Consider the following 19,645-nt stretch of genomic DNA (forward strand, 5'->3'; position numbering starts at 1 on the left):
AACACACAAGTATCAGTTCCATGGGGTGAACGGCTCTTACCTTGGCACTGGAGGGAGGGCACGAGGAGGGCACTGCAGGAGAAGGGACAGAGACAGAAAACAAGCTCAGACAGTGTGAAACCGCCTGCAGGTGTCTGCTAAACCACCTCACCGAAACAGCCGCCTCCAAGCACGGCCAGAACAGCCCAGGCAGCCCTACATTCCTGTGCTTCTGAAACAGACTATAAACAGATCACACCGCAATAAATGCATGAGAAAAAAAAATTCTGAATGGAGACAATATATAAACGCTCTCACACTAGACGGTTCTCTCTTCTAAGAAAAGCCAGGCAGCTTACTTTCAGATCTTGAGTTATATAACCGTAATGGAAGAATAAGGAGGAAGAAATACTTGCCCCGCTCCAAGCTACAACTAGAAATAAAACAAGTAAGGCTGCAGGCCTGATGCCTCGAGGATCCACAGACTTACCACCTGTTTCCTCCCCATACCACCCGAGGCTGAGAGGGCCACTGTGAACTGCTGCCTGCTCCTCACGCCGCTCACCCTCAGCCCCGGCTAATTCCCAACTAAAAATAAGCTCCGCGCAGCGCGGATTAGCGGGAGGTGAACGCCCGCCCCGAGCTACAGCCTAGCGCTGCTCCCAACGGCAATTTCCTGGAGTTTTCCAAGATGGGGAGCGCAAGACCCGAACGTCGCCCACACTGAGGCGACCGCTGGAGTTCCGCAGTGTTTACGCGGCGCCGGAAAGGCGGGTTCAGGCCTCGGGCACCGCTACTCGCTGCGGGTTTAACGCGGGGCCCGGCGCGCCGCCCGCCCTCACCCGGCCGGGAGCCGCCATGGCGCGCGGGCCGCACCGCCCGCCCCCTTCCGCCGCCGCCGCTTCCGCCGCCGCAAAGAGCAAGAGCGGGTTTTTTATTCTTGTAATTGAGACATCACAATTATTTTTCTGGTACAAAACCGTGAAATACGAGATAGCTAAGCAGAACATTGTATTATAACATCTCCTGCAGCCGCTTCTTCCTTAATCCTCCTCCAAATCCTCGCATACAAAGATAAATTCCTGCAGTCCTGACACTAGGATTATTCCTGAGGTAAAACATAATCTTCACGAGGCTGGCGGCCTCTCGGCATTACGGCTGAGTGTCTGAGCATATCCACAGCGCCGGGACCCACTGGGGCTCGTCCTGGGCGCGATGGACGGCCGAGAGCAGCTGTGCCGACGCTTCTTGCAAGTCGTCATTCACTATCACGTGATCGAAGAACTGACCAAACTGGGCTTCCATCTTCTTGGCCGACTCTTCCATCTCTTGTAAATCTTCTTCCTGCAAGAGACAGACCGAGTCTATCCACTGGACTGCTGTGTGCAGAGCCAGGCCACGTGGTATCTGCAGAAGCCCTTGGGCTATCAGATAGCGCAGAGCAAGTTATTTCCATTTACAGCTGTTCTCACAGTGAGGTGTGCTTCATCCCAGCATCAGCTCTGAGCTTCTGAACACAGCCGATTCCCACGTGTGCCCCAGTAACCTAATTTATTCCCATGTGTTCCCCAATAACCTATCTTATGTCTCAGGAGGCTCCAGCATGCGTTTCATTGCTCTGAGATGACTTTACTGACCAGAGTATGTTACAGACTGCAGACAAATCCTGTTTTCTAACTCTTGTCCTCTTCTGCATTTTAGCTTATCTGGAAGTTTCCTCAACATTTACATCTCTATTTTAGCAATTATTTCCATCATCCATAAGATTCGTTTCCATCTAAATTATAGACTGATGTGCTGGAAATCATAGGAGGCTGAACCTGATGATGATTACTGTCTCGGAAACCATGGAGAAAAAATGGACTAGACACTTTATAAATGCAACAAAGACTTCCTCTAAGCGGAATTTGAGTGAGTTTATAGAATTCACTATAGAATTGCCATCAGTACTGTCATTAAGCATAACTGAAATAACAGACTAAGTTCTTATAACTACAAGAGAAAAAATTCAAATCATTGAATAGAACACGTTACATATATTTCAGGGCAAGCAGTAAATGCATATATTGACTCAAATCTGGTCATAAGACATTTAAAACATTTACAGAGGAACATCTTTAAGGTTGTTTGCAGTAAATGCCTCAATTCCCTAGGTACAAATTATAATCCTACCATTCCAAGGCAAATCTGAAGGAAAAAAAAAACAAAACAAAAATATGTACATCTATTAATGAAGACACAATCTTTTAAAGTGTTATCACAGTTGAAGAATATATTAAGCGCTAATGTCAAAATCCCAGTGTAATCAGCTCTGTTTCGTCCATCTCCAACTCTCACCTTGAATTTTATATTTACATAATAATCTGTAATGATCCTTGCGTTTTTACGAGACTGCCTCATGCAACTTATACTGGGTGGCTTGATGAATATGATGTAGGGCTTTAATTCATGAGTCCGGGCTACTTGGATGCCCTGCAGATTGAGAGTAAAAAGAATTTAAAGTATTTCGAGAGTATTAATCCCAGTTTTATTCCCATAAAAAAGGCAAATTATTTACAACAGTACTGTTATCTCCAGACCTGGCAGTAATCTTACTCAGGAGCACCTGCTTTAAGATGACCTCACTAATAATCCCTGGCCCAGACATTATTAAGCACCTGTACCACACTGATCACTTAATTCCACATACGTGCCCTGATAGGGTTACCTTTCAACTGCCATTGTTTTTTCCTCCCCCCTAAGACCAGACTCAAAAAAAAAAATCCATTATTAATAAGCATCATAAGGTATGAGAACAAGACAAATCAGAGCAATTAACACTATTCCAATGGCTCAAGTCTATACAGAGGATTATTTTTCCTTACAGGATACAGATTCCCCGCTCTTTTGTGGCTCACCTGTGGTTCTAAATCTATTACACAGATCTTCCCTTCGTCAAGGACTGCTCGCACTGCATCAACACTGGTACCATATAGGTACCCTTTGTACTCCCCGTATTCCAGCATTCTGCAGCAGTGGTGAGAGAGCAGGAGGAAAATGAAGGAGCACTTGAGTCTCACAAAGGCTCCAGTTAAAGGTGAAATCTGCAATTATTACGTCTGCAATCAAGGCTGAATGATAAAGCATCATGAATAACCTCCACATCTGTTATTCCCCACTACGGTGAGCAAAACAGCAACTAATAGACTGTTAGTGTCAATCAGGACATCCCCAAAATACACCTTTTTACCCATCTTCCTGTGACAAGTCATGTGTTTAGAAGTGGCAATTCTGGTCTATCTTAAGAGAAGTATAAGAAAACTTCAATCATCACTTATAGTGACAACACACTTGTCGTTTATACAGCACTAATATCATAATCAGAAGATCTCAAAGATGCACAGATAAAGGAGTGTAGCTTCTGGTGCTGAGCTGGGCTGTTTTGGCAGAGGGATTTCTGAAGCACAGAGGTGCACAGTCACGTTTGAAAGTTCGACCCTTATGTCTCAGGTGCCTACATGGAAATGTCATCACTCCAGAAGTCCCACAAAGATACGCATATGATAAATGTCTGACTCTGTTCAATACATACGATGACATATATAGCAGTTATGAGGAGAGGAGCCCAAACCTGGGGCCTTACAACAAAATCATCTTCCCATTTTAAGTGCAAAGAGTGAAATTGGTCTCTGCCAGTTACCTGTGAGTGTACACCATGTTTTCAAAGGTTTCCTTTGATACATAGTGGTACTCACGACCATTCATTTCATAGCTCTTCTGAACACGAGTAGTATCTGGAGAGAAAACAACAACAACCACCAAACAAAAAACGCACAATTTCAAGTCCATATTCGTAATTTAAACAAACATAAATGAGGCAGCCTTTCATTAAGGAGTATAAATCCATATTTTTGTAAGAAATAAAAGGAGCTATTTGGGAGTCCAGAGCAAAAGCCTTGTCTACTTTTTGGTTATCCAGTGGAAAAATTAGAAAGAACATCCACAATTCCTGGAATGGGAGAGGTGATTTAATTGACTTAAAATGATCAGGAATTGCTTTAGGCCAGTTTGCACAACTGTTTCTTCACTTTCTCTCAGGTGAATTCGATTCAAGTTCATTCCGAATCATCCCACACTTTCACTTCCCCCAAATTTGGTATCTTAAGCATAATGAAATGCCTAAATTTTCAACCCACTTCCGATTCATTTATTTCCTGTTTGGTTATCCAAACCACAAGTAGCAATTTCAGTGATTAAGTCAGAAATTAAATGGCATAAATTTCAATCAGTAAAAGAAAGGTAATAAGGAAAGCTGCAAAGCCTACTAAGCATAAACCTCTGTTACCCTCAGTACCATATCTCATCATTTTAACACTAAAAAATTATCCTTATAATAACCCTAGGAAGTCTTCCTTTTTTCCTGGACTTGAAAAAAACACAAAAACAAAAACATAGGATTACCCAAAAAACATGCAGATAATGCATAGCTACCTAAAAATCAAAATACATCTCCTGAAACCCATCAAATACCTTTGTGTGACTTGCCTCAAACCAAGCCTTGCAAAGCAAATGATTCTAGTAGAGCTGAACGTGAACAGCAGCAACAAACACGCAAGAGCAAGGGGGAGGTCTCTGTCCTTTCCTAGGGCTGCCGAGGGGGAAAGCGGGCAGGGAAGGGCGCTACGTACGAGGGACAGCGCTCCGGAACTGCTGCGGGCAGCTCGTGATCAGCCTTCGCCTCAGCTCGTTCACTCCAACTCCTGCAGGACCTGCGTTGTTGGAAAAACAACTGGCGTGACTGACCGCGGCGCTTTGCGTGCGCGCTCCCAACCTGCCAGCACGTGCCAGTGCAGACTTTACATAGGGTGAACTTGTGATTTTAGTCAACAGACAACGATGATCTATCAAGCAGAATCAAAGTCACATTGCTACTTCTGTCGGAAACAAAAGAAACCACGCTTGATGCTACTGGATTTTATAAAAGACTATTAGATCTGATAAAAGCAACAACACTGTCAAATTGAAAAGAACCACTATTTGCTGCTTTCAGAGCTACCGCACAGTTCTCGGCCATCACCCGTTGCAGTCAGCAGCAGAAAGTCTCGATGGACTAGATGATGACTGACCGCTTCCTGCCCTCCTTACAGGTGGTGGGGTTTGCACGAGAAAGTAAACCACAGCTTACCCACTAGAATGATGAGTCTGTTCCTGTCTGTCGGGTGCCGCTGGTACCTGAGCACCTCCTCATAGGGAGCGGCGAGCGCGCTGTAACAGCTGCTGGGGCACTGAGCGTAACACGAGTGCTTGTTGGCCCGGGATTTCCTGCGGCACAGGCGCATGCTTCTGCGGAAACCCGCTGCAAGGGACAGAGGCACCAGCGGTGAAAAACACACCTCACAGACAACCCGTTTAGTCCACATTGTCTCTTTTTAACTTACGGAAAAATGCACTGCAGTTTTGAGCTTTTTGCAAGGTGAAAAAGCCCTTCGGTATTAAAAGTCACCAAAGGAAGAGGTTATAGAAGTAAAACCACATTTTTTAAATTTGAAAATCACCCCCATATTAGACCAGAATTAATGACTAAAATATAATTCCAAAACAAGCCTGAGGAAAATTTCTGGCCATAAAGAGCACTGCTAGGATTGGATTGAAAGTGTAGCTGATCCATTCTGCTAAAATCAAATCTGGAACCTTCACTCCAGCCTCCAAAACTAACATAAACATTTTAAAGACCACTATGGTTTAGTAACAGGGATGAGTTTGTAACTTCACCTTGCCATCATAATTATTCTCAATACACAAAAGGCAAGGGGACAACATCATGCCATGGGAAAGCTAATCCTAAAGTAAGGGAAGTAGGGCAGTCAAATTCAAAAGGTGGTGGCAAGTTCTCAGTAGAAACCGAGTGAAGAAGTTCGCATGAGAACAAGTGTTAGTAGGAGGCAAGTGACTTTTTGAAGTCTGGAAAATGGTAGCTAGGATTCTGTTCAGTAAGACTACACAGGAAGTAAAGAACAGAATTTGATTCAGCTACAGACAAGCATTTTTTCTAGGTCAAGCCCCAGCTATCTTAGTTCTTCATCACTACATACCAATAAAGACTCGTTGACCAGATTCAACAAACTCTTCATCTTCTAGAACAAGAAGAACAAACACCCATGAAGGGGGGAAAAATATGGTGATAATTGAAGAGCTAGATAGCTAACTTCATTATCTCTGATTCCACATGGGAAAAAAAAAAAGAAAGAAAGAAAGAGACACACCATTTTAGTAAACAAATCAAGTGCTACATGACATAAAATATTCAAATGACATTTCTATAAGAAAAAAAATAAGCCTAGAATGTCCATGTAATTTCTAAATAAGACCTGAAACTTGACATTGTTTTGAAATATATACAGCACAGAAAGAACTCCATGTTATTTATTATTTCAGATGAAATGTAGTTGACAAGGATTCTTTAATTCTAATATTAAAATAACCAGTAATCAAATAGCTCAAAAATCCCTGAAAAAAATAGAATAACCATATAATTCAACTTCTGTCCAAAGGTGTGCCTTGAAAAAACATAACAAGCATCTACTGAAGTCTTTATGACAGAATAAATACTTTTATTTATTTATTAAAATAGTCTTTGGATCGGGGATATCCCTGCCCCAGTGCTCCAGTCCAATCAGTTTCCTCCATGTCTTTTTCATGTCCCCATTCCCATGCCTTTTCTTATGATGGCTCAACCAGTCAGGTTATCCTTCCAAGTCTCTATCTAAATCTTTTACAACAATGTTTCTTCTACCAGAATCAAAAAGAATATGGTTGATCCATTCCTCAACAGATGAATGCTCTAACAGCTTTGAAACAATTTTATAGAGATGACTTGAAAACAAATAACCTAAAAATCCTGGCAGATCTCTTTAGACCTCTCTTTGCCAAGGACTCATTTTCCCCTACTGACTCATCTGTCTATCTACAAACTGTGTATTTTGCCCCCTTATTTAGGCCTCATTAAACCACGAATGAGATTGGGAAGATGTTCTTGCTTTGGAACAATTATTGCATTTTAAAATATGTCTACGTTACATTCTCTTGTAAAGCATGAAAGGTACTATCTTTTAATGCTAGTTATTTGACTGTTAGTTCTTACAACCACCAAGCACCAAAACATAGCTAGATGCATCTTAGCTACTCTTCTTTCATGTCTATACACTCTTCACTACAAACTGTTTTAAGAGAGTTCTCTTCCCGACTTTCCTGTATGCACTAACAACAACTTGTGTTTGACTGTACCATGAAACAACTTGACACGGAACTGCTCTATCGGCAAAAGGTTCAATGTTGTTCAGCTAAAATATCATTTTTATCTTAATTTCTTTTGAGTTGCCATTCGGATTTTTTCTGAGCATTTCTGCTTTATGCTCTGCAGTACAGATTGCAATATGGAATCCTACAACGAACCACGTTTCAGCTATTGGGTATTGAAGGGACGTATTGCTCCTGGTAAGCCAATAAGCCACATAAATACTAATAATTACTGTTCAAATCTATAGACAGTGTAGGGGAAGGGAAGTTAGTTACCTTCTTTAAGCTCCTCTGCATGTTCAGATAGAGACAGACATAAAAAATTAGTTTTGAGGAGACAGTCTGTACAGAACTAAACAGGAAAACAACCGGCATGGTCCAATATACTAAAGTAGTTTCAAAAACAGATACTGTAGATTTTGAAGTCAAAATATGCCTGACGAAGCATCATGCATGAATACTCAGCTCCCAAAGAGAGAGAGCTACAGCGTCTAGGTTAGGACAGTATTTGCAGAATACATAACATAGAGGTTAAGCTACTTGGTAGGCACAGGGGCAATATCTGAATTTTTATTCCTTTACCCAAATACAGTAGGGGTGACACAGCAGTGGGTAGTGAAAAGGATTGCAGGAGTAACTCTCAAATGAAGTTACCCCAGGTGTCCCCGCCTGAAAACAGGAGACTGCTTTGTTGACCTGCTGGTTCTGTTTTGCAGGCTTTCGACACCAAGAATCAGGCCAAGATAATCCTGCTTGCAAGTGTGAACTTTGGGAAGAAGAAAAAAAAAAAACAGTAGAAAATAAAGAATAACAACATTTTCCCCACAATATCAGCAAGTATCTCAAACAAGCTTAGGTGTCTTGGAAGTCTTAATTTATTTCAGAAGTCTGATTCTGCAGAACTCCAAATATGCTGGAGATGCACGGCTGCCCCCTGAAAAATACAGCTGTATAGAATGAAACAAAACATTGATCGGTTGCATGTCTTACACATTATGCATATGGTTTGTAAGAGCATTTTTGCTTCTTGCATGCCAGCCACACCCCCAGGCTCTGGAAGAACCTTCCTCTTCTACCATGTCACCAGTTCCTCCAGGCACTGGGGCCCAGGCCCTGCACTGCATGTAGGGAATCCAGTCACCCTTCCTGGCATGGGCGCAGGCCCTGGTGCCACAGCTCGCCCTCGCCTTCCTCGGTAGCATCCGACACACACATCTGCTACTGACACACGGGCAGAAACACTCACGGTCTGTGGGGCAACATGGCAAACACTTTACTACAAAGGGAGTCAGGGAGCAAGAGAGTTAAGCCAAGGTAGTTTTACAGAATGGCTTTTCATGCCCGAATGTCATCTAGTTTTTGTCATTTGTGTAAGCCACTTGCTTGTCTATGGACACCCTTCTGCCAGCAAAATGATAGCAAGGAATTTGGAGTTAGGTCAGAGGAACTTACCAGACTCAAATGTTTCTTCATCTTTTTAGCAATCCCGATAGCAAAAAATAACAAACATAATTTTATTTTTTTTCCTGCTATAGGATTTTCACACACACACTATCTCACACACTTTCTCCACTACTTTTTATACTATGTGGTCAATCTGCAGCTTGCCATGTTTGATTTAACTGTCCAGTCTCTTTCCACAGAGCCTTCTTTTTCCTGGAAATCTGTTCAGAAACTGAAATTTATTGGGCCTGATAACAATACGTGCAAAAACAAAGAGAACTTGCATAGGAACCAGGAGATGCTGCGTTGTGTATTTGCTTGTGTGGCTGCAGATTCACAGCACTTGTGTGAGGCACACACCAACAGGAACTGAGATCCATCCGGGATCTGGGCCTCCAGCTAAAAAGTGCGAGAATAAAGTACAAAAGAGCAAGGGACTTTATCTGTAATGGCCAAAGTCCAAAACGTGAATCAATCAGGTTTGATCTCATTTGGAGGAATATTCCTAAGTGTGGCCATTCATTCAGCACAATACTTCACTGTAAGTAGTCATTCACAGCAGAACTGCAAACTGTTGATTACCATATTTTATATAGTAGGAAATTTTTCAGAGTACATATATTAAAACAAAACAAAAAAACTACAAGTAAGGTCACTAGGAGACTTACTACTACCTGCAAGCAACCAGAATAGCCTTAAATGAAGGCAGTTACCTGTTTCCACACACTTCTCATCGATCTGCATGTCATCCTCTGTAGAGAGGCACAAGACAGAGGAAAAGAAACAAGTCACCTTAACGCAGAAAATATTCATTTTGAGAGGAGGGAAGCTTTGCAAATCTTATAAAAACTAATATCAGAAAAAAATGCTTTCAAACTCAAATCAGCTCTAGACATTGAAGATTTTTACCACTGTACCACTAACTTAGATGTTCTTTCTCAGTGAGCAAACAGTTCATCTTAAACTAATGCTCTGAAGGGCTGAGAGCCAAATACACCTAATTTGAATTCTCTTTTTGAAATAATAAAACATTTAAATTGGCTGTCACTATAGTCATCCGACAGATTTCTATCAAGTATTATCATGACAGAGCAGTTTTCAATTCCCTCCTCCCCTTTAGTGTTTGTAAATGTGCATCTGCAGTATGTTTCATTCAAGGAAACTGTTTCATTTAATTGATATTGTTTTTAATAAGGAGAAGAAAATAGGAGAGATTGATTCAGCTGGACCCAAAGGCAGCTATTTTCCAAGTGCAAGGGTATGCAATCTGCCAATCAGGCTCAGTTTCAGTCCCAAACTCCTTTAATTCTAGGAATCTGCCAGAAGTTATTAAGAGCTGCTGGGGTCAGCTACTGAAGAGGGGAGAGAATGAGGGGGAAAAAGGTGTCTCCCTCCACCAAGAAACCCTTCCAAGTTCTCAGTTCCTTGCCATACAGTGCATAGCAAAGTTAAAGTTAAGAAAGACTATAAAACTCATGTGCTATATTCTGCTAAGCAGATTTTAGGTACCGGAATGCAGTGCAGTCCCACCACCACCTCTTACCTTCTTCCACAGTGCTTACTGCTCACAGCGTATCCATTGGAGCAGTTAAAATGCAACAAAAAAAAATAATGGTGAAAGAGAGCAGAAGCTCTGGGAAACAAGCAGAGCAGTTCGTGTGAAAGAAATTCTGGGCAAGGAAACCCAGGAACTTAATCTGGGAGTTATCAACAACAGAAGAATAAATGTTATGTTAATATAAAGAGCAATAGAAAAAAGGCAAGGAGGGAAAGCGGGAAAAAATATTCTTCTCTGGGAAATAACTACATGCATATAGGAAGTTAAATTATAGTTGGCAAATATATAGAGTAAATGAATTTTTTTTTGATCATCACCACAAAAACTCGAAAGGCATCTTAAACCTCAAAGAGAAAAGTTGCATCTTTCTCCCACCAGTTTTGATGACACAAAAGCATTCTAAAAATTATCAGGCCATCCAAAAAAAGGGAATATCTTGATTAAAAACATTTTCTGAAGACTTAAAGTGAAGTAGCACAATTTTAGTGAAATAAATGCTGTTACGGTGGCATCCTAAGTACACTGGAGACAACAACCACCATCAGTCCTCCAAGTGGCACTATCACTATTTTCCATGAAAATACTTAGCATACTCCTGAGGTTACAATACGGCTCCATGAACAGTGTCTTTTAATTGAAGAACTGAATTGTATGAGCTTAGATTTCAGTATTCTTGGAAATGGAGACCCTTCCTCTCTACTCAATCATCGAAATAACTTTTCACTCACATATTGATGACTTGAGGCAGAGATGGGGCTGGAAAGGCTGAGACCACCAGAATTCTCGCTGCTTCCTGCAGCAGAAGAAATTTTAGGCAGTTAATGAAACAAGTCAGTTCCCAAGGCCCTTGGGCTCCAAGTCAGATTCACTGCTTACACACAGCAAGAAATTAGGGCTGAGCTGAACAAAGACACCAAGAATGGAAACACTACCAAAGCTTTAGCCCACTGCAGTGTTGAAGAAAATCCAGCATTCTATTAGAACCATTTGAAGGCAGTTTCCACAACAGCTCAGAAGTATTTGGAGTTAATCGATGAAGTTCGTACATTTTTAGTTTTCACTATACAATGTACAGCTAGGTTTCTGCACAGTATAAATTACAGCTTTCACCTATGACTGCATAATTCATGCCTTACATTGAGCGTAGCATACGGTTAGAAGATGAAACTGAGAAGTGTGCTGCAACAATTTAGTTACTGTTTCTGAAAGCATCCTATCTTAAAAAAAAAAAATTAACCTGTCAACTCAGCTTTGAGCAAAGAAATCACTCATGCCTCACAGGATACCTCCAAAAACAGGTACAGCTAAGCAGTTATACCATACATATAGTATCCCATACTTCTCCTTGTATTCTGTTTTAAATCACAACTGTCTTAAACAGTCAAGGTCTATTCCCACCCAACTTTCAGCTGCTCCACTCCACTAGGTGCCTTAGCAGCTGGCATAGAGTGTAGGCAACTGCTGTCAAGTTTTTAGACTCAAATTTAAGACGATGCAGGCGCTTCTAAAAGGCGATTCTCTCATCGAAACTCTTAAGGAAACTTCTTTCCTTAAGAGGAAGAAGTCAGAAAACAGAAAAAGGAAAAATGACTTTCACCTGCTCTGAATAATACTACTACGTAACTCATATACATTTTAATAGCAAACTTTGAGTGATTGGCATATTTCTGGATTTGAAATCAGAAACATTAAGATTTCTTTACCTTTTAAGAAGATGATTTGAGGGTATAAGTCCAGCACAGGCACCAAGATCTGAAACTTTCCTGGCCTGCCACCAAAAAGCATCGTTCTGGTCCACGATCTGGAGTATTTCACCTTTCTTAAAAGGCAAACCCGCATCCGCACATGGTATGGCAGGATCTTGCAAGGGCCAATAGTCTGCCATTGCTCGCACGTATAGCTGGTAAAAATACATAAGTGTAAGTGGAAGCTCTCTTCAGAAGACGAGATCAAGCCCCAAATCCTATCTACTCATTAGGGAGTGTGAAGGTGGTGGGGAGGGAATTCAGCCTTTAATCTATGGCTGACCCCAAAGATACCTTTATTATCTTAATATAACTATATTTCAGCTTATCTTCATTGCTTCAGCAACAGCGTATTCCTGTTAGCTGAGAGGTAGCAGCAAAAACAAGACAAGCTTTAAGGATTGCAGTGAACATCTAAGCAGCAGCAAACTTCCAAACAAACTGCCCATGAGACATTATTGATTGGCTGCATGCAGTAGCAATCTGGAAGAAAAAAATTAATCTTACTGTTGTTTGGTTAGTGACAGGCCGATCAGAAACTGGAATCAATTTGAACATAATTGTTCCCTCAGACAGGGCCTAAATGAAAGAAAAACAACAACAAACTATAACATATAACTGGTATTCAACACAAATCACCAAGCACAAGCATAACAGTATGGCTCCTTGCTAAAATTTCAGTTTACTATATTATAAAATAGATACAGCTTAAGCAGACTGACCCAGTATTTAACATTACTGTGTTTTTCCAAAAGAACACGGAGAAAAATTTCAAAATCTTGCCAAGTATTTCTAATTCAGTGAAATCCACAGTGTATTATAAAGATACGTAATTTCTCCATTCATCCAGACCAAACTTTTCTACTGAAGTCTAATTTAAATTATCTGCAGGTCTGGTAAGATGCCAAAAGGGAGGAAAATAATATTAAGTATTCAAAAATTAAGGTGTCTTTATTTCTCATACCGAGAAAAATAAGAAGAGTCAGGGAAATAATTTTTAGAAATAATTGATAATAATCACATACAGCAATTCGTTACTGACTGTGACTAACTCTTCACAGCAAGGACCCCTGAAAGACTGTGGGTAAAATGACAAACAAGGCACAGGGACAGCTTAATAGAGATTTCTTCATGAGAAAATCCATCTGGCTTACAGGATCATTTATTTGCTTTAGTGCATTTTGTAAGGCAGGACTTGCGCAGCGCCTTTCCACTACTTTCTTGTGGAAGACAAAGTGAGTGGAATGTCCAAGATAAACAAAGTGTGAATTAAGATTTTCCACAAAAGCTTAAGCTGGAAAGGCCATGGTGAAGTTGATTTCTGTCCAGGACAGAGTTTAGATTCAATTCTTGTTTCATATATGTCTTCATTTTTTTAGGCTTAAATATGCACAAGATTTATTCTGTTTTCATGTGAACTTCATCCATAGCAAAGAATTTTTTTTGTGGGGTGGGGGATGGTGAGGATGGGAAGAAAGAGATGGGGACTGGGAAGGAGTATAAAAAACAAACCCACTATTACTTCTAAAGGTACATAGTAGAAAAAAATCCAATACCAGAATATTAATAACTTGCTCTGGGTCAAGTCCCTCAACAGGAACTCCGTTGACTTCCACCAGTTTGTCTCCAGCGTACAGCAGCCCTAACAAGCATGAAAGCAGCAGCAGTTTTATCACAGCATGGACAATACTATGAGGGGAGGAGAGAGGAAGAATATCCACACCCAGCAATTATGGGATACACCAAAAGTTGCAGCACCAGTTGCACCACGGGTTTGGAAGCCGATTTTGAAAGCTCCATAAATTAATTGCAGAAAAGTATTTCAGACTTGAGCTATATTGCTACTGGACAGGGCTATAAATTTCTGTGGGTCACATGAATTTCGTGCTTCAGGTTTCTTATTCCTTCCTTTCTCCTTCATGCAATACCTTTACAATACATTAATGCTTTGTCCTAAAAGTAGCAGCAACACTTCAATACAGCCCCATTATTGGGAGCTATTTCTGAGTCCATTCCAGCTAAATCCATTATACTAATAAGCCATGAGATTTAGAGCCAGATCCCTGGAGACTCCTTATTTCTCAGGTGCTGTGGGAGGAATGGGAACTCATGTCTAGTCTTTACATACTCTTCACACTATTTTTTAGTTTTGTTGGACAGCAAAAATTGTCACATTTTCCTTCAACTTAAAGCATTAAACTAAAAACTTATTCAGCTATTGCATACCTGCTAATATTTCTTCTATAGACAGAGGCCAGGAAATGCTGAAAGTAGCTATGTTGTAATTGTTTTGAGAATTTATTTTTAGCTATTTCATATTTCTCAGAGCACATGGAACAACTCTGGGACAACAAATTAGTAACATTTCCAAGGAAGCTCCTTGAAAATTGCTAAGCAGCTAATACCAACAAAGTGTTCAGTAGACAGTGCCAAAAAGTATTCCAGTATATTGCTCAGAGACCATTTCTGTTGTGCAGTCTGTGTCACAGACTACTGACATTTTCCATTAGGGAGCGAGCTACTAGTGCTCATACTGCACCGCAGTTTTGGATATTACTGATCAGTCTCGTGGCAGACTTACCAAAGTGCTGGTGTCAAGAATAGGTAACAAAAAAAGAAGAATATATTTGTAACAACTCACACTCAAATACGGCACATTCAAGTGAAAATTAACGAAACTGGAATCAAAAGTCACTGCAGTGCGTCACTATTCACACAGCGCTGTTCAATACGCACATCTGCTCTATGAGGGATGACTAATTATAGAAGTAAAACTTCTACAAAAATCTTATTTCAAATACGTTACTTCAAGTTTGTCTTTTGTGTTACCTCTATTTCAAATGATACATACCACTTCTGTCTGCTAGTCCACCATGGATCACACGGGCAACTGTTATGTCACCTGTTATCTCATGGCGTTTAATGGTGGCACCCTGTCAAAAAAAAAAAAAAAAATCCACACTTTGATAATTGAAGAAACCCTTTAAGCTTCCTTTTGAGATACAAGGCTGATCATGTTTGCTGTGACAAAGGCATTGAAAGATACTACTTTTTAAAAACTGCAGAAAATAGCAATAACACGTCATTTTCAGTGCTATTGGCATTGTGCCGAGTCCTTCAACACCTCCAACTCCTATCATACTAAAATAACCTGAAGTGACTGACTGTAACAAATCTTTCCCATCTCAAGTACTACACCCATCCATTCCTAGACCAGACTAGTTAAAAAATACTGTATTTTCAGCTTGTAAGGCCGCCTGTTTTCTAAAGAATCTTTCAGGGTCCCTCCTCCTTTCCTTCCTTCCTATCCTGTCCAAAGGAATCACTCTCAATGATAGTTGCATTTTCATCTTCTGAAATAAAAATACCTGCCAAATGGTCAAAGCCTGACTCAGTAGGGCTGCAAAAGCAACATGCTCTAGTTGTCCCTGCGCCGACCAAGGGGGTGGCACTGCATAACCTCCAGGGATCCCTTCCACCCTCAGCCATCCCGTGATTCTCTGGCTCTAAAAAAGCTGGACAAGGTGGCAAACAGGCTCTACGACATTCCTGGAAGGAAATCTGTGTGCATGTGACATATTCAGTACTTGCACAGGTAATTTGTCAGACATCAGAAAGCTCCCTCACCAGAGGCTGCTTGTTCTTCACTAAGCAGACAATCCTCATGGCTTCCTCATTCTCAGGTATGTTGTCTGGCAGGGGTGGGAGAGTTGGTTCAAAATCTTTCTGGGCGACAGTATCGTGAGCAGTTAACAAGGCCTGTTACAAGCAAATAAACCCACAAGCAAAGATCATACAGTAGAACAGTTTTATAAAGTGCCCAGTTAAGGAAACAGAGGTTAGATACTAAGTTCCTACATGGGCGTAGGAACATAGGCACAATTTCGCTTATTGTTCTTTCCACCGGGGAATTCAAAGTGCAAGGTGAAATTTAAAAAACAGGTCCTCTCTCTGCTTCTGCTAGAAAATTTACAAAAGAAGAAACATCCCTATTTGCCACTCTAGCGTAAGAATGTGGGTTTTACAGAAACAAAAAGTGTTGTTTTCACGTGTCACCATTCTGCCTCAGCTGCTCAGAATTTAACTCTGCAAGAAGCTGCTCTCTCAAACATAACCTTTAAATAAAGCACAATCCACTCCAAGGATTTCAGATATACAGTCTACATCTGAGTTCACAGCTAGATTATTAGTACATGACAAGAGTAAACTAAGCCTCTTCTAACTCCATTGCCAATTCCTGTGAACGGCTGGCCATTTGTTTCTATCCCTGCTAGAGACATCTCTGAGAAAACTCTTCATTTCTTTAAGCAGGACTTGCCTTTAGGTGTGGAGATCTCAGAAGTCGCCTTAGCTCCTTGATCTCCCCAGACTGGGGGGCTTCACGTAGTAATTCCACCACCTAAGTGCAAGGAAGAAAACATAGACACTGGTTCTGCTAGACGATTATTTTAAAGACAGCTTTATACTGAATTTAAAGGCATATGGTATGGTAAGACTTAAGCCTTCTCCCTTCCTGCCCCTGTGAGTCTAGGATGGTTGCTTTAGTGTTTGTTTTGTTTTTAATTTCAGAGGATGTACCCATAGCATATAGGATCAGGCTAGCTATTGAATAGATGTGTTTCACAGCGTGGACATGTTCTAAATTAACTCCTTTCTCCTATTCTGCAAATCAATTTCATCATTAACTTCCTCCACCTAGTTAACAACTCTTTCACCAATTCAGTAGTTATACAATTATTCGACTATTATGATCAGAGTGCTTTACACTATCCATAACACTGAACAATAGTGAAATGGGAAGAATAATGTAAGGAAGAAAAATATCTTGATTAAAGCAAGAAAAGTTACATATTTATTACACTGGTCAGAACTCATGTAGCCTAGTGATAACAGCACTATGAATTTCTCATCACTCTTTGAATATGAAAATAGTAGTCAATTAGTTTGACAAACGTCTGCGAAGAGAGGTTCTTTCAAGTTTATGTAGCACACTCATGTCAGAGACATAAAATAAATACAAGGACATTCTTACCTGCAATTAAGCTGACTAATTTGGTATTATTAAGTAAACCAAGTGTGAATACATGATCTTACCTCACGATTCAACACACATGCCTGCACTGTGATGGGAACTGGTCTTTTTCCGAGGTAATTTTGGAGGCACTCATAGATCTGTTGCATACCACAATAGACAAGACATTATACAATGATGTTACGCAGTTGTTTTTAAATTTCCAATGAAGAGTTGATTACATTGGACAGTGGGCCAATAGGGTCAACTCTCCAATTTGTGCTTTGTTTGCTTCCCCTAAGTGCAGGTCCCATTAACAAAGTAAACTTAAAACAAAATATTTTGTTGTATTTAAAGGTGCCAGAGAGGGGCTTGTAGATATTCTTATCCAATGGAAATTATCAAAAACACTCAAAGGATTTTAGAAAAAGATAGAGAAAAATAGAATTCAGAGACAGTCCCTTGAGGACCCTGTCCTGCTTAACAGAGAAACACCAACCAGAGCTGTTCTATGCTAACATACCACCTTCAGCTACACATCAGATCGATGTGGCCAACACCAGAAGATTTAATTTCACAAACATTCCGCCCTCAAAAGCCTCCTAAAACAGAACCAAGTTTAACAGTGGAACAGAGGGCTGAAGAGTGCTGTGTTCAGGCTATGCTTTGACCCTCCTCTACCTCACCTGTCCCCTGCTTTATACAGCTCTTATCAAAGAGCTTTTATTTCTAGGACTTCATGCAAGAATATATTTTTCTCCACCTTAAGCAGAAGCGCTTTTATTCATCTTTACTGCTGCTATTAGTTCCAATATTAAAATCATTAGCAGTTTGTGGAAATGTACACTTACTGTCCTAAGAAAGCAAAATGGGGAAGCTATCCACTGCATGTTTTTTTCTCCAAAAAGTCTTTTCCTTCAAAACTAAAAATTACTATACCTTTAGGAGAGCTTGCAGCCAAGGAGATTTGAGCAGGTCATATAACATGCCAACGCCGTTGACATCCTTTTTACAGAGCAAGCTCAGTTCTTGCAGCACTAGAGTCAGAACATGAGATAAACCTGAGCCCAAGAAACAGAAAAGTGCAATATATTTCAGTACCCACAGAAGATCAGCTAAAGCTAACAGGTGACCCAGACTTTGAGAAAAACCACTTCAGTTTATGCTTTCAAGAAATATGCATTGTTTCCTGTTGGCAATGCTTTAAAACGTCTCCTGCAGCCAACTCTCACATGAGAATTTTCTTTTGTTAATAATCAGCAGGATTAGGTCAATGCAAGAAATCTTCCAGAGAGCCAAGAGATAAACACCCAGGGAATCCCCCAAACAGCCTGGGTTCAAGGTCACGCCTCCTGTTGGAACATCTGCCTTTTTCACATCCCTGGCCCCTGTTTTGAACGGCCCGCTGCTCGGAGCGGAGGCTGCCTGTCCTGTCCTCCTCTGCGCTCGAGTGCGCCAGACGTGGGAGTATTGTAAGAAATGCACATTCCCACCAAAGATATACAACAACATTATCAGACACCCAGAACACCTCCCAGCAAAAGGGAAGAGCTTCTTCTTACTATTAGAAATGGTACCTGTCCTATTAGGAATGCTGAAATAAAACCAAGGCACAAGGAGCTTTTGTATTTATGTCACCCAAAGCCAATACACCCAAATCATTTTTTAAACTACAGCTTATCCAGCAGGCCCTAAAATAACGGAATCCTCTCTACTGCAGACTCAATGCCATCAGCTGCTACAATCCAGTCACTACAGTTAACCTGAACACGGCAGCTACTCTTTCTCCTTCCCTTGCATCTCTCAAGCACATTTTCTATACCTGTTGATGGTTACTATTTTCCTTTGTCAGTTCTAGGCCTTTTTATCAATACTTATAGGTGCTCTTATCCCCCAGTTCAGTTTCACTGAGATTACTAGTTAATATCAGTACTTCCTGGCAAAGGGGACTTTTGCCTCAATCACTAGGCAGAATTATTGAGTATTCAAACTGAAAGCCTGAAAATGTCACCCGTTATCGCAGCAATAATTTATTTTCTGGGAAACTCAATGAACAGTACTTTGCTCCAAATTAAACTCAAAAAATAAAAAACAAACAACCTCACACACTTTCACAGGAACATCCTGATGTCAAATAAAACACTACCTTTGGTGGAGACACTTCAAGATATTTTCCTTATTACTAGTTGTCTTTTTTTGAGGTAACTCGTACAAAGTGATCTTCACCAGCAATGCTATTCCTACAGCAAACAGGGCTGAAATAAGCTAAGAGAGCCCATACAGAGGCACAGACTTTCCAAATGCAGAGAAAGATTTCCTTAAACATTGTTGTTTAACTCTTGCAGTTAGTCAGTAACTTCCAGTGCAGCTGCTGAGACCTTTGATTTTATAAGACAGAAATAAATGCCAGGTATTCGCTTCAGACCTACCCTAAACTGCACTTCCATTAAGCACCAAGACTCATTCCTACTTTCTAGTAGCAATGCTTCTAAACATGGTCATCTCTGATGTGACTACACTGAAAAATAATTATGCAGATGAAAGAATAAAGCTCCTTGCCAGCACTCCTTGATTGGAAAACCATACGCAAGAGTGAGTACCATTATCTTGGCTGCAGGTGGTTGGCACCTCCAT

At 40.7% G+C, this 19,645-nt stretch overlaps 1 protein-coding gene across 1 annotated transcript; it reads right to left on the minus strand.

Moving 5' to 3' along the window:
- Positions 1-1,044: 1,044 nt before the first annotated feature.
- MPP4 (MAGUK p55 scaffold protein 4) lies at positions 1,045-19,645 on the minus strand. The gene is made up of 21 exons (XM_088523807.1): positions 19,612-19,645; positions 17,951-18,072; positions 17,095-17,172; positions 16,319-16,399; positions 15,628-15,759; positions 14,852-14,933; positions 13,557-13,642; positions 12,508-12,579; positions 11,959-12,155; positions 10,984-11,048; positions 10,241-10,258; positions 9,411-9,449; positions 8,707-8,727; positions 7,531-7,545; positions 6,051-6,092; positions 5,144-5,314; positions 4,647-4,727; positions 3,659-3,752; positions 2,877-2,985; positions 2,317-2,451; positions 1,045-1,323 (listed from the first exon to the last, which is right to left on the minus strand). The coding sequence occupies exons 1-21, from the start codon at positions 19,643-19,645 to the stop codon at positions 1,132-1,134; spliced, it is 1,866 nt and encodes a 621-aa protein (XP_088379933.1). The 3' UTR covers positions 1,045-1,131.

This window comes from Tinamus guttatus, unplaced genomic scaffold, assembly GCF_059628265.1.
Source record: "Tinamus guttatus ecotype Peru unplaced genomic scaffold, ASM5962826v1 Tinamus_guttatus_pri_ptg000197l, whole genome shotgun sequence".
Lineage (NCBI taxonomy): Eukaryota > Metazoa > Chordata > Aves > Tinamiformes > Tinamidae > Tinamus > Tinamus guttatus.

Coding starts and splice junctions, on each gene's coding strand:
- MPP4 (XM_088523807.1), bottom strand. CDS start 19,645: ATGGAGGTGCCAACCACCTGCAGCCAAGATAATG. Junction 17,173..17,950: donor GGCTGCAAGCTCTCCTAAAG/GTATAGTAATTT, acceptor GGTATGCAACAG/ATCTATGAGTGCCTCCAAAA. Junction 2,986..3,658: donor AACATGGTGTACACTCACAG/GTAACTGGCAGA, acceptor CCACTGCTGCAG/AATGCTGGAATACGGGGAGT.